The 13,973-nt window shown below is 36.6% G+C and overlaps 1 protein-coding gene and 1 long non-coding RNA gene across 2 annotated transcripts; one reads left to right on the top strand and one right to left on the bottom strand.

The window, feature by feature from the left end:
* Positions 1 to 282: 282 nt before the first annotated feature.
* On the top strand, positions 283 to 4,641 carry LOC121779354. Its single transcript, XR_006045789.1, has 2 exons — positions 283 to 1,903; positions 4,449 to 4,641. It is a non-coding gene; the product is annotated as an uncharacterized LOC121779354 (long non-coding RNA).
* Positions 4,642 to 6,753: 2,112 nt separating this feature from the next.
* Positions 6,754 to 7,896, bottom strand: LOC121779307 (uncharacterized protein At1g76070-like). The gene has a single exon (XM_042176615.1). It carries the CDS (start codon positions 7,573 to 7,575, stop codon positions 6,934 to 6,936), a length of 642 nt encoding a protein of 213 aa, XP_042032549.1. The 5' UTR covers positions 7,576 to 7,896; the 3' UTR covers positions 6,754 to 6,933.
* Between the last annotated feature and the right edge of the window lie 6,077 nt (positions 7,897 to 13,973).

The raw sequence follows: 13,973 nt of genomic DNA, 5'->3' as shown, positions 1-13,973 counted from the left end.
GTAAGCCGAGAAGGAGTTCGGTCTTGAGCCGAGGAAGGAGTTCGGTCTTGAACCGAGAAGGAAGAAGCAACCTAGCCGAACTAGCCGTTGGAGCAGCAGTTAGTTAGCTGAGATGTAGCGGTTATTCTTCTTGCTTTCTTGATTCTTCTTGTAGTTAGTTAGTAGCAGTTGCTACTTGATTGTAGAGCTTTAAATAGCTCACCGTGTATGTAGTTTAGAGTAGAGTTCAATCAATAAAGAGTTTTCCAGTTTCTCTCCAAGATTATCATCTTCAATACTCAAAGTGTGAGTGTGTGTGTTTCTGCATTGTGTGATCTCATACAACAGTGAGTGTGTGTGTGATCTTCTTGAGTGTGTGAAAGCCTTGTGTGCGTAAATCCCAACAGCATGCATTCTTTGGGACTCCAGGTTCGTGCAATGATATTAATGTACTCCATCGGTCTCCTGTTTTTGATGATGTCTTAGAAGGTCGAGCACCATATGTTAATTACGTAGTGAATGGTCATCAATATAATATGGCGTATTATCTTACTGATGGCATATATCCTGCATGAGCTACATTTGTCAAGTCAATCACTTCTCCACAAACTCAAAAGCATAAGTTGTTTGCTCAACACCAAGAGTCTATTAGAAAAGATGTTGAGCGAGCATTTGGAGTCCTACAAGCACGTTTTGCATTTTTGCGAAGGCCGTGTCTTGTATGGGATAAGATTTTGATGGGAAAAATTATGATGGCTTGTATCATCATGCATAATATGATAGTAGAAGATGAACGTGATACATATCAAAATTATTATGATGCCACTGAGTTTATTCAAGATACGCATACAAGAGTACATGAAGAAAATGTTGAAGCCTTTCGCTATTCCACTCAACGGATCGGGAGCTTGTCATCATATATGACTAATCGAGCTCAACTCCGCAATAGAGAAGCTCATATTGCTCTTCGAGAAGATTTGATTGAGCACAGACAATTAAATATGTACTAATGTTTATCTTATTTAAGTTAGCTTTTTTTTCACTCTTCATTTGTATTTTGGTTTGTTTATTTCTATTATCGCCTTGTATTCTTTAATGTGTGTAATTTGTTATTATATTGTGCTTTAATTATTTGAATATCTAATATTTTCTGTTTTAAATTTGAATCATATATTTTTTATTATAATTGTTAGACATTATTTAATATATCTAAATTAACTATAAATTAAAATATTAATATAAAATATATGAAAAAGAAGATATTTAATTGGGTTGGGTTGGGGTCACTGATGGAAGTAAAAAAAGTTGATGGGGGTTGAATTGATGGAGAGTTGTGTATGTAGAAGATAGAGAAATGAATATTATATTAAAAAGTTGATTGAGGTTGAGTTGGATGAGTGTCACAGATGGAGATAGTCTAAGAAAGAGGAGGAGGGGCAAGCTCGAATGAACATGGAGAGGAAACAAGCTGAGCTGTACAACCAAGAGGCTGCCTCATTAGGCAGTAAGACAACCATTTTGTCACATTCCCCTCTTACACCAAAGTAGAGGTTAGAACAAAGAAGCATAGAAGAATGAGCCCAATGTTCATGCTCAAAATGAGTATGAATCAGATCCCATTTTCCATCACCAAGGCTGGGAGAAAACTGCCAAGGAGGGCAGCCCCAAACATTCACCAATGTAGTAAGAGTAGCAGTATCACAAGCTTGAAAAGGAGCTGAGAAAACAACCCCAAAATAGCATCACAACCTCACAAAAATCAAGCACAAGATGCCAATTGTTTGAGAGCTATATAAACAAGCCCCCTCACCACTCCCTTCTCCCCGATAATTCGACGCTATCGCGAGAAGTGCAGCGAAGGGGAGGGAAGAGGAGCGAGGGCGGCGAGAGATCGGTCCACAACCGAGAAAGGTCACCAAGCAAGGTAACCCGAAAATACACTCTTACATCATGATAGAACATTAGATAGCCGAAAATAGGAGCTCAAATAGGATATCAACACAACATTAACAATCATCACGTAGGCGACTTGAAAATTAGCCAAGCAATAATAGTTACAGCGGTTTAACAAGTTCTCTGCCCAAGGTCACAACTTTAAGATGATATAGTCAATCCCCCAACACCACTGAATTGAACCAAGGATTCACAAACAAATAGGAAACTCATTCCCGTGAGCTAACAATCCTCCTAAAAGTCATAACTTGCTTCACAAGATGCAAATGGAACTCTCAACATGTTAATGCCATAACTCACAACTGAAAAAAAAGTAGAAGGGAAAGGGGGGAAGACTTAGCTTTAGGCCAAGAATAAGCCGACAAGGCGAGCCGGGACGCGGAGGCGACGAGGGGCTGCCCGGCAAGGATCGGACGACGGCGGAACCCCGGAGAGCAGACGGAGGCGGCGGAATGGCAGCGGGAACTCCACTCGCCGAGTACCCGAAGCGGGGACGGCGGCGTTGCAAAACCGTCGGGGGGCCGCTGCCTCCTAGAGAGCTCGGCGTGAGAGGAAGAGCTCAGGAATCGATGAGCTGCTGTCGGAGATGTCGACGAGAGGAAGAGCGCTGGACGGAGGGCGCTAGACGAAGGGCGTGAACTCGCTGGAGAGGGCGAGGGATGGAACGACGCGCCGCTGCCCTCCGTTCCAAGTTAAAGACGAAAACAAAAATTGAGATCAGAAAAGGGATGGAGAGACGCCGGAGGGAGGCGTGAACGGCGGCGACTGATTCTCGCCGGAGTGGCGGCGAGATGAGGAAGGAGGAGGGTCGGCGAGAGGGGGAAAACCGCTGCTGCGGTGGTTCTCAAATTAGGGATCCCCAATTGGGGAAGTTGACTTAGGGATGTGAGGAGAGGAACCGACAGATGGAAGGGAGTATGAAGTTGGGTTGTTCCCAACTAAAGGCAAATAAGAGGGGAATTAAGAAGGTTGGGCCTTTAATTGATTAAATGGGCCAGCCTTGTGAATGTGAGAAATTGGGCCAGAAATTCAATTAGTGGACTTGGGAAATTAATATTATTGGAGTGGAATTAAATTAAGGAACTAAGCTTGGGGGCTTAATTAAATTAATTCCCGAATAAATTATTGAGTTCCCTAAGATGGAAGATTCTAGAGTTGACGTGAAGGGCCGACCGGCATTGCCCCGCGACGCCATGGGCGGCCTCAAGAAAAATTCGAAGAAAATGATTTACAAAGGGATTTTAAGAATCCATATATTATTAAATAAAGGCCCAATTAATTATTTTTTTTGAGAGAATAGAATTTCTCCGAAATAAGTAAAGAGAATAATTAAAGGAAAATAGTTTAAGAAAAATCCTATAAGCCAAGACTAAGAGATATGTGTCATCTTATAGGATGCATGCATTCTTTTTCTCAAAGGAAAATAGTTTAAGTGCTATTTAGCGTGTTACGCTGTTTATTTTCAAAGGAGAAATTATTCAAGGGCAAGTGAGGCCAGACCAGGATTTTAACTGGAGATAAAAATATGATGTGGGCTTTCGAACTAAGATATTTTTAAGGCTTTCTGTTTAAAGTATGTTTACAGTTTTTATGAAAAATATTTTCGTGTGCTCCTATTTAAGATGTGATGTTAAGTGCAAGCTTGCTATTTAATGTGAAGTATTATGAAAAATGCTACTTGCTTGGTATTATTACATGATGTTATGTGTGGCTTTACGAGTGCTTATGAAGTGTAGCTTTTGTTGAAGTTTTGAGTTCGGCTTTGACCGAAAGAAATGAGTTTGTTCCAAATATATTTACGAGGAAATAGAAGTTTTGAAAAATTTGAGTTCGGCTTTGACAGATAGAAATGAGTTTGTTCCAAATACGTTTACGAGGAAAATAAAGTTGCGAAAGTTATGTCAAGCCATGTTTTGTTTTGAACTTTGCCTATCTAATTGCCTAGCAAGAGCGATGCCCCTACTAGACCAGGAGTTTTCGTGAATTTATTTCACCAGGAATTTCGTGAATTCTTTTCACCAGGAGTTTCGTGGATTTATTTCACCAGGAGTTTGTGAATTTATTTCACCAGAAGTTTCGTGGATTCATTTCACCAGGAGTTTGTGAATTTATTTCACCAGGAGTTTCGTGAATTCTTTTCACCAGGAGTTTCGTGGATTCATTTCACCAGGAGTTTGTGAATTTATTTCACTAGGAGTTTAGTGAATTTATTTCACCAGGAGTTTTGTGAATTTATTTCACCAGGTGTTTCGTGAATTCTTTTCACCAGGAGTTTCGTGAATTCATTTCACCAGGAGTTAGTTTAGATACGACATATGTTCCAGGAAAATAGATCGGCGCATCGCTTTTAATAAAGGAAAAGGAAAATGATTTAGTGTTCTCGGACCTTTTCCTAAAACCCTGAGTTCATTCAAAGAGTGGCTTGACAAAACTAGTTTTTCAGTAAAATATATTTCGGCACGTGTCCACTGAGTACACCGAGTACTCAGCCCTACATATGTTTTAAAAATGTGCAGGTTGAGCAGTGATGACGGCGGGCGGTGTTGAGCATAGATGATGAATATCCTTCGATTGAATAGTACTCGGATGCGACGTGTCTCCATACACGACGTTATCTGCTCTTGACTCTTCCGCTGCAATGTAAAAGTCGAGTTTGCGCTCTTTGTATCGTGCACTCTGATATATATTATTTGAGTTATTTCGGTTCAAGTTTCAGTTCTGCCACAGATTTCCCCTTTCTTCCCCGCTTCTTTCATCCTCCCCTAGTCGCGATCAACCGGGCTTTCTATCCTTAGAAAGTGCGATCGTGCCAATTTTATTATAATTAGCGATTTTGTTTTTTGTAATTTTCATGGATTATTGGTTTTATAACTACAAGATCTATAGGCCACTTTTAAAATTTCTTTTGGGTGTTAAAAAATTGGCCTGACAAATAATATGGAGAAGTAGTTTTTATATGTTACTAGTATTTTTAGTTTAAGGAGAAATTCATCCAAATTTAAAAAGATACAGAAGCTGAAAAATTGCATACATGAACTTAATTTTTGAAATACTGATGAAATTTGAGGAAATCTCACCATCCATATGTTAGTTCAATCAACTTTTCTTTATGTTTTAAAAGGAAATCTCACCATATCCATATGTTAGTTGAATCCACTTTTCTTTATATTTTTAAAACATGTGCCATAACCAAATAAGACTTCTATTATGGGATTGAGGGAGTACAAAATATTATAGAGGGTATTGATCATGATGTATCTAGATATTAAATTTGTTGGTAATTCAAGGACGTACCTGAATGACCCGATCGATGTGCAAGCATGAATCTTGGTAACTACATATCCATCTAGGCATGTCTTCATATTTGTCATATTTTGTTGGGCTACGTGCCCAATGCAAAGTTGGATAATTTCATTGTTGGACCATACTCCCTCCGTATTTTAAAAAGAGGGAGGTTTGAAACGACACGAGTTTTAATGCACAATTTGGTAAAATAAGAGAGAGGGGGAGAAAAATTGGTAAAGTAAGAGAGAGAAAAAAAAGTAATAGAATTAATGTTAGTGGATCATGGGGTCGACTTTAAGTTGTTAATTATAGTGGTATAAGTGGTAAATAAATTGATGTATATGGGTGTAAAGATTTCCTAAAATAGAAAGTTTGAAAGTTGCTATTTTTAAAGAACGAGCTAAAATGGAAAGAGTTGTTATTAAGTTAGGCCAGAGCCAAGCCCCACGCCCAGGTCCAAAGACCAATCGCCAAAATCCAAATCCAAATCACACCCATGGTCGACTCACAAAGCACGACACCCGGCAAGAGATGGGCCGGGCGATGGTGGTGCTCATGTGGGCTTCTCATATTTTGCTGGGCTACATGTCTCGATGAAGCATCTTAAATACCTGATTAACGAAGGATCATTTTTTAATATTTAATCTCATAACTCTATATTTAAATGATAAATTTTAATTTATTATTTTTCACTCACATAAAATCGTTTTAGAGAAAATATAAATAATAAAATTAAGTTAAAAAATAAATTAAACTTCAAACGCTACTAAGGCCATCCGCAACGCATCCCTTAGCCGTCTCTTATCTCGTCCCGGAGAGACGAGACAGATAAGAGACGGCGTTGCAGCCTTCCGTCTCCATCCCGTCTCGGAGAGACGCCCGTCCCGGAGGAACAGCTCGCGAGACGTCTCGCCACGCGCATTGACGACGTGGCGAGCTCCGATTCGTCCGTGATGCCTACTTGCCGGCCCGCGAGTGGGCGTCGTTTTTATCCGAAAAAATATATTTTTTTATTTTTTTTAAAATTCAAGAAAAATTCAAAAATTAAAGAAAATCCCAAAAAATATACTAGCCGTTTATAGGCATTTTTTCAAATATTTATTTATTTTTTTTATTTTTTTAAGGCTCCAATCACTTCTATAAATATCAAATCATTCCCACAAATAATCCACCATAAAAAATATATTTTTTTATTTAAATTATATATTTTTAATTTTTTTAGGATTTTATTAATGAGGCTTTTAATTTTTTTAGAATTTTAAGTTGTAATTTTATTTTATTTAATGAAGTGTGTTTTTATTAATTGAATTTGTTGGAAATAAAAATAAAAAATGAAATTGAATGAATAGTTAAGAGATGAGATGGTTAAGATACGGATAAGAGATGGAGGGTTGTAGGTGATGTCTCTTAGTTAAGAGATGAAGTAAAAAGTACAGTGGGGCCCATGAATAGTTAAGAGATGAGATGGTTAAGAGACAGATAAGAGACGGCGTTGCGGATGGCCTAACTCTACAGGTTATTAACCATTTATGAAAATAAATCATCACATCATTTATGAAAATAAATCATCACATATATACGACCAATCTTTACAATTTCCATTTACACCTTCATACATGTTCTTGATACTTCCACCAAAAAATAACAAATGCAACTTAATTTCTGTGGTAAATCAAAAGAAATTATTTTACATCACATTATTCTATATTTCTATTCTCAACAAACATTCAGCTTAAGAGGCTTAAGCTGAGCCACAGTCCTCCTCTTCCACAAATTAATCTCCTTCCTCGGCTCCAAAACCACGTCGGCCACACTCCCCAACATTGGAAAAACGACGTCGTCATCTACGTCGCTGTAGCTCCCCCAATCCCCGCCGCCGCCCGCCCAATCATGACACGCAAACTTGTCGCGGCTGCTGGCGAATCTCATCAAGTGGCTCAGCCGCGGAGCCCTATCCGGAAGCGGCGGCTTCCCGCGATTAATTGAATCGTCGCTTTTTCTTCTACCGTTGAAAATCTTCTTGATTACCGACGGATTCTTATTCAGTGTCGCGGGCTGGGATGGAATAACGGGCCCGAATTCGGGCTGAAGCCTGCAGATCTTTTTCTTGGGCTTGATTTGTCCCATGCATGAGATTTTGGGCGAAGTCGGCTCTTGTATCTCGGAGCTTTTCGACTCTTCCCGGGCCTCAGCTGGAATCATGGAAATCATCGGGCAGGAGAAGGCCCGGTATAGTTGGGATTTGAGGTTATTCGAATTTCCTCTAACCCGAGGGTTTTGGAATGAAAATGAAGCTGTAGCTGCTCTTGGTATAAGCCTCAATATCTTGCTCTTTGATTTAGATGATGCCTTTTCCATTGAGATTTTAAATATTTCTCTCTTTTTGTCTACTTGAAAACACACTCAGTGTGTGTTATATGAGGGTGAAGAAGATAGAACAAGGAAGAGGATCAATATAGTGTTGCAAAATTGACCAAAATTATAGTAGTATGAAAAAATAAGAGTGAGCAAAACAAGAGTCACCTATTGATTAGCATTAAATAGTACAGCTTTGATAGGGTAGTTGTTAATGGACTTGATTCAAAGGTCCAAATTTTCGGGCTAAATTAAGAATCAGACCCTACATAAATTGTTTATACATTGAAGTAGTCATATAATAATAAATGCACAAACGCCTATGTCGAAGAGAAAAATGAGAAAAAGTGTGGCTTGTTGATCAATTATTTATATACAGTTGACACATGGTATTAACTACACGTTCAAGTGACGTAGATTTATTCGATTAGAGTGATTAGGAAGATTAGTACGAATAGAGTATAGTAGTAACACATATACTTTCGGTGGTTTTCAATTTTCACATGCTTGTATTTAAACGCTATGTAATTCGATAATTTTCTTACCCCTACAAAATTATTGTACTCGTTCTCTTACAAATTTAAATCTACATAAAATATTATTTCTCTATTTATTTTCAGTTAATTAATCAAACTCTAATATGGAATTGTGATAAAAAAAAAGAGTAATGGCCAAAACTGGTCCTGAACATATGCCCATTTTATGATTTTGGTCATATACTTTATCTTTTAAAATTTTGCATCCTGAACATATCAACTCGGATCACAATTGGTCATACACTAACAATTCTGTCAATTTTTAAACGGTTTAAAACCGATTTTGACCGATTTTGATGGTTTTAACAGTCTCATTCGGGTTAAAACCATTTAAAAATCAGTCAAAATTTGATTAAAACCGTTTAAAAATTGACGGAATTGTTAGTGCAGGACCAATTGTGATCCGAGTTGAAATGTTCAGGATGTAAAAATTCAAAAGATAAAGTATATGACCAAAATCAAAAAATGAGCATATGTTCGGGACCAGTTTTGGCCAAGGTATTTTTATATATTTTTTTAAACAAAGTTAGGTCTAGGAAACAAGATGACACTAAAATTTAAGGAACCGTATTAGGGCGGTTCCAATATACATTGTCATAAGCTCATAATTGGTGGCATCTAATCAATCCGAAAGATAGGTATAACATTGTGCCATTGGAAAATTCATTAATTTAAATAATTAGGTTCCAACTTTCCACACAATTGTTATTTAGAATATATAATAATTACGGTTTGGTGTCAATGTTCTTGTCTTTTTTTTTAGCAAAATTTGGTATGATGTCTCTCTCCCTCTCACTCTATCTCTCTCGCTCCGTGCATCGAATTAGAAGATATATATATACGACAAATGAACCGCAATTCTATAATTGATGCATCTATACTAATTAAATTTTACATTATGAATATTAAATTTAATTATAGATTAATAAACTCTTAATCATTGACGATTTGTCAATTCTAGCTAACGAATATATCTTCAAAAAATGGAGTATATAAATTACATGTACAAGATATATCTATTTTCAACTCTTGTTCACATTAAATTAAAATTTCGACTTCTTGAAAAATGAAAAAAACTCAACCTTCAACTGATGTGAATCACATTGGCATGGTTTTGCCATTTGGTTTTATGCACGTATAAGTGTTTTATAGACTAATTATATTGTAAGTTTGATCTAATAGAAAATAACTCAAAATACGGTGGATACAAGAAGAAGGTCAGAATATAAACAGTAATCTACCTAGGAAGATGATTTCCAAATACTTCTGCGTCTATATATTCTAAGGAGCTTTATATGGGTACCTCATATATTTAATCTGAGTTCAATAGATAAAATTGGATTAAGGTAATGACCCTTGTCAAGAGTCAAGGGTCACCAAGTAAAAGATAAATTTTATTTAATCTTAAAAAATGAAAGTTAAAGAAAATGCATACGGCCTGGTCATTTACCCTCTTTAATTTTATTTTTATTTACTTTTATAATTTAAATTATATTTTTGTTTTATTAACTAATTATTTTATTATGAAAACTAATTATTCACCAATAATTCTGAACTTGTATTTTGGTTTTTATCCCAATTTATGTAATTTCTTTTGTGTAAAAATGCAATAAATTATAGATTGCATATTTTAATATGATAACGTATTAAAAATTTTAGTGACTTTTGCTATATATAATAAGGCGAGTCAACTGGACCACTGATTGTGGCCCTTGGTCGACAAGATTCCAAGAAATTGGGCCAATCAAATTAAACATCTTTGGGCCTAATAGGACCAACAATCCAAAATATAGTCTCTCATCTATTTACGGCATCAAATACTTTTCATTCTACAAAGAAAACAAAAAATAAACGCACACAAAAATGTACCACAACGAATCGAACACTTTTCATTCTAGAAGGAAACAAAACATACAAAATCTACAACGAATCGGTTTAGTAGGTGTTTGGATCACCTAAGCTCATGTTTAAGAACTATAAGCTCTTCAGGAATATTTGGTGAAATAAACTCTTTTATGGGTTAGAACCTACTATCAAACAAAACTTATAAACTCCTAAACAAGTTCTTCAACACTATTTAATTTTTCGTAGTCTTATAAGAAATAATTATTTTATAAAATATCTTTATGATATATAGTTTGTTGTTCTCAATATATATATAGGGATATTGGTACCTAATATCATGGAACTTTCAAAAAGTTGGATTTTCCCACAAATTGACAAATAATATCACGAACTTTACCATGAGTTTGTTATTTCCCACCAATGAAAAAATTTCGCCTATATTAATAGATTGAAGAACAAATTTGGAGGGTGTGCTTCAAGAAAAACTACTCTCAAAGATTGAAAATCTTGAAACTCTCAAAGTTGTTGTCAAGAAATTATGAAAAAAACTGTATCATGATATTATTTGCTGGAATTTTTTCATTGTTGGGAAATAACAAACTCAGGGTAAAGTTTGTGATATTATTTGCAATTTCAAAGTTCGTGGAAAAAACTCAACTTTTTGAAAGTTCCATGATATTAGGTGCTAATATCCCATATATATATATATATATATATATATATATATATATATGGTAGTGTTAAACTCATTTTCTCCCCTTAGATTTAAGTTCCTTCTTAATCTGGACCGTTAGATCTCATTCATCAACGGTCCAGATGATCTGCATTATTACACTATAATGGTGCATTATTAGTCGGTGTGCATTATTCCACTGAAAATCTGCATTATTACACTATAACAGTGCATTATTAGTCGGTGTGCATTATTTAACTGAAAATCTGCATTATTAAATGACACGTGGCATCAATCTAACCGTCGGATGACAAAATCGTGGGGCTGAGATCAAGAAGAAAATAGGAGAAAATATGGAAAAAGGATTTGAATACAATCCTATATCTATATATATATATATATATATATATATATATATATATATATATATATATATAGGGTAGTGATCAAGATATAACTAATCTTAAGTGTATAACTAGAGAACAAATCTCAGCCACACATTATCTTAATCCAATGACTAAAATAAGCATACATTTTTAACTCATACAAATTGCATAGGGACATTTTGGGAAATCAAACACACACACCATTACTGCATATACACACACCATTCTCGTAGACACACTATGCTCTCTCTCAAAGGAGGTGACGGAGCACGACTCCACTTCCTCTCCGGCGACGGGATGAAGAAATACCCGGCGGCGCCGGCGTACTCCATCTTGAACACGAGCTTCGACTTCTCCAACTACACGACCGTCACAATCCCCACCGTGTCGTTCGCATTCGGCGGCGGAGTGAAGATCGACCTCATCCCGTCGGGGATACTGATATCGGTTTGCTCCACGGTGGCGTGCCTTGCTTTCGCCGGAAACGGAGACGCCACAGACACCGGAATCTTCGGAAACACGCAGCAATTGACATTTGAAGTGGTGTATGATGTCGCCGGAGGGAAGCTGGGATTCGGTGCAGCTGGATGTTGATTCATAGTAGTTGTTTCTTACATTAAAAAAAGCATATGAATTTTTTCCAAAGAATGGAAATATGTTAGTGTGATATGTATATGGTATGATTTCAGAAAATTTTAAATAAAAAATTGTGTTTCAAGAAACAGAGGTGAACTGTTGGAGTGATTGTCAAATTGAATTTGTGATGCACGATGTGCGTTCAATTACATCCTTGAACGGCATTTTTCAATGTCTTTAACCCGGTAACAAAATACATCACTCTTAGCATGATTTTACTTCACTCTTGTTTACAAAACACATCACTCTTAGCATGATTGTACTTCACTCTTGTTCACAAAACACATCACTCTTACTCAGATTTTACTTCACTCTTGTTCACAAAACACATCACTCTTACTCAGATTTTACTTCACTCTTGTTCACAAAACACATCACTCTTACTCAGGTTTTACTTCACTCTTGTTTACAAAACACATCACTCTTACTCAGATTTTACTTCACTCTTATTCACAAAACACATCACTCTTACTCAGATTTTACTTCACTCTTGTTTACAAAACATATCACTCTTACTCAGATTTTACTTCACTCTTATTCACAAAACACATCACTCTTACTCAGATTTTACTTCACTCTTATTCACAAAACACATCACTCTTACTCAGATTTTACTTCACTCTTGTTCACAAAACACATCACTCGTAGCATGACTTTACTTCACTCTTGTTTACAAAACACATCACTCTTATTGTGATTTTACTTCACTCTTGTTTACAAAACACATCACTCTTATAGTATAAACAACAACAACAAAATAAGTAATGAAATCAATATAATAATAACATCAAAATTGGTAAGAACTTACGGGCAATATGATTTGGAGAAAATGGCAATTTTATACTACTTATCCTAATTAACATCAAATGCACAGTATGAATATCTAATAGTGTGATACACACTGTTAGAAGTCACACATAAAAATGTCGAATGAATATTACAAACCGAAAAAGAATTTCAAAAACCCCAAACACAGCAATTCAACTGATCCAAACCCCCAAACACCGCAAATCAATATATATTACATACACACTCCGCCATAGCCTAGAAAGGAAAATAAAAACTCAGGTCCTGAGCGCCGCGCCGACGACGAACGAAGCTACGACTACGGCGACGGCGACGGCGACGGCGAGCGACGGAAGCCAGCGCCGGTGCGGGACCTTCCTGCGCGGCTGAGCTACCGATGAGAGCGAAGACGGTTTCGGCAACCGCCATTGTCGCCACCAAAACTCTCTTCTGCGACACCGCCAACTGCGACGAGAAGAGGAGAAGAGAGAAGAAGAGAAGAAGACGCGACACGGTTTGAATTCAATTTTCAAAATTGGATTTAATTCGCTGTGCAATGACCAAAATACACCTGACTTGTTATTATGGAGTAAATTTGTGATTGAGGGAGCTAATATCTCATTAAATTCGAAAATTAATATTAGCCCTTGATTTTTTGATCTTGTGGCTATGATTTGTTCTCTAGTTATTTGCTTAAGGAGTGTTTGCCATAGATCACTACCCTATATATATATATATATATATATATATATATATATATAGGGTAGTGATCAAGATATAACTAATCTTAAGTGTATAACTAGAGAACAAATCTCAGCCACACATCTTAATACTTCAAATTAATCTTATGGCTTAAATAATCTTGTAGATTTTTATAAAAAATAATAGCCAAAGGGCATTTTTGGAATTCAATATCTCAAATGTATCAACGTGAATTGTGTTCTGCGCATTTGTAGAATCTGAATCTGAATTGTCTCCGGCCACCGCCATGGCCGGCCTCTCCGCCGCCGCCGCCGCACATGCGCCGGTTCTTCCCCTGAAGGCGTCCTCCGCCGGGCAGTTCGCGGCGATGACGGCTGCGGTGAACACCATTTTAGATGACGGCAATAACTTGATAATTACTTAGTTATTGCATTTGGATTGGGTGACTTCATTATTCCAGATAAAGAAATGAAAATAAAAGTTGAGATTAAGATTCTAAGTGATGACATGCCATCGCAATTTTTGAAATTCTCTTGACCCGAAAGTCGGGAATTCCATTTTGCATTATATATTTTCTAAGTGGAGATAACATTTTTACTTCACTCTTACTCAGATTTTACTTCACTCTTGTTCACAAAACACATCACTCTTACTCAGATTTTACTTCACTCTTGTTCACAAATCACATCACTCTTACTCAGGTTTTACTTCACTCTTGTTCATAAAACACATCACTCTTACTCAGGTTTTACTTCACTCTTGTTCACAAAACACATCACTCTTACTCAGATTTTACTTCACTATTGTTCACAAAACACATCACTCTTACTCAGATTT

Source organism: Salvia splendens, chromosome 19 (assembly GCF_004379255.2).
Source record: "Salvia splendens isolate huo1 chromosome 19, SspV2, whole genome shotgun sequence".
NCBI lineage: Eukaryota > Viridiplantae > Streptophyta > Magnoliopsida > Lamiales > Lamiaceae > Salvia > Salvia splendens.
Note: the sequence above shows the minus strand (reverse complement) of the source record. Positions and strands in the feature narration are given on the sequence as shown.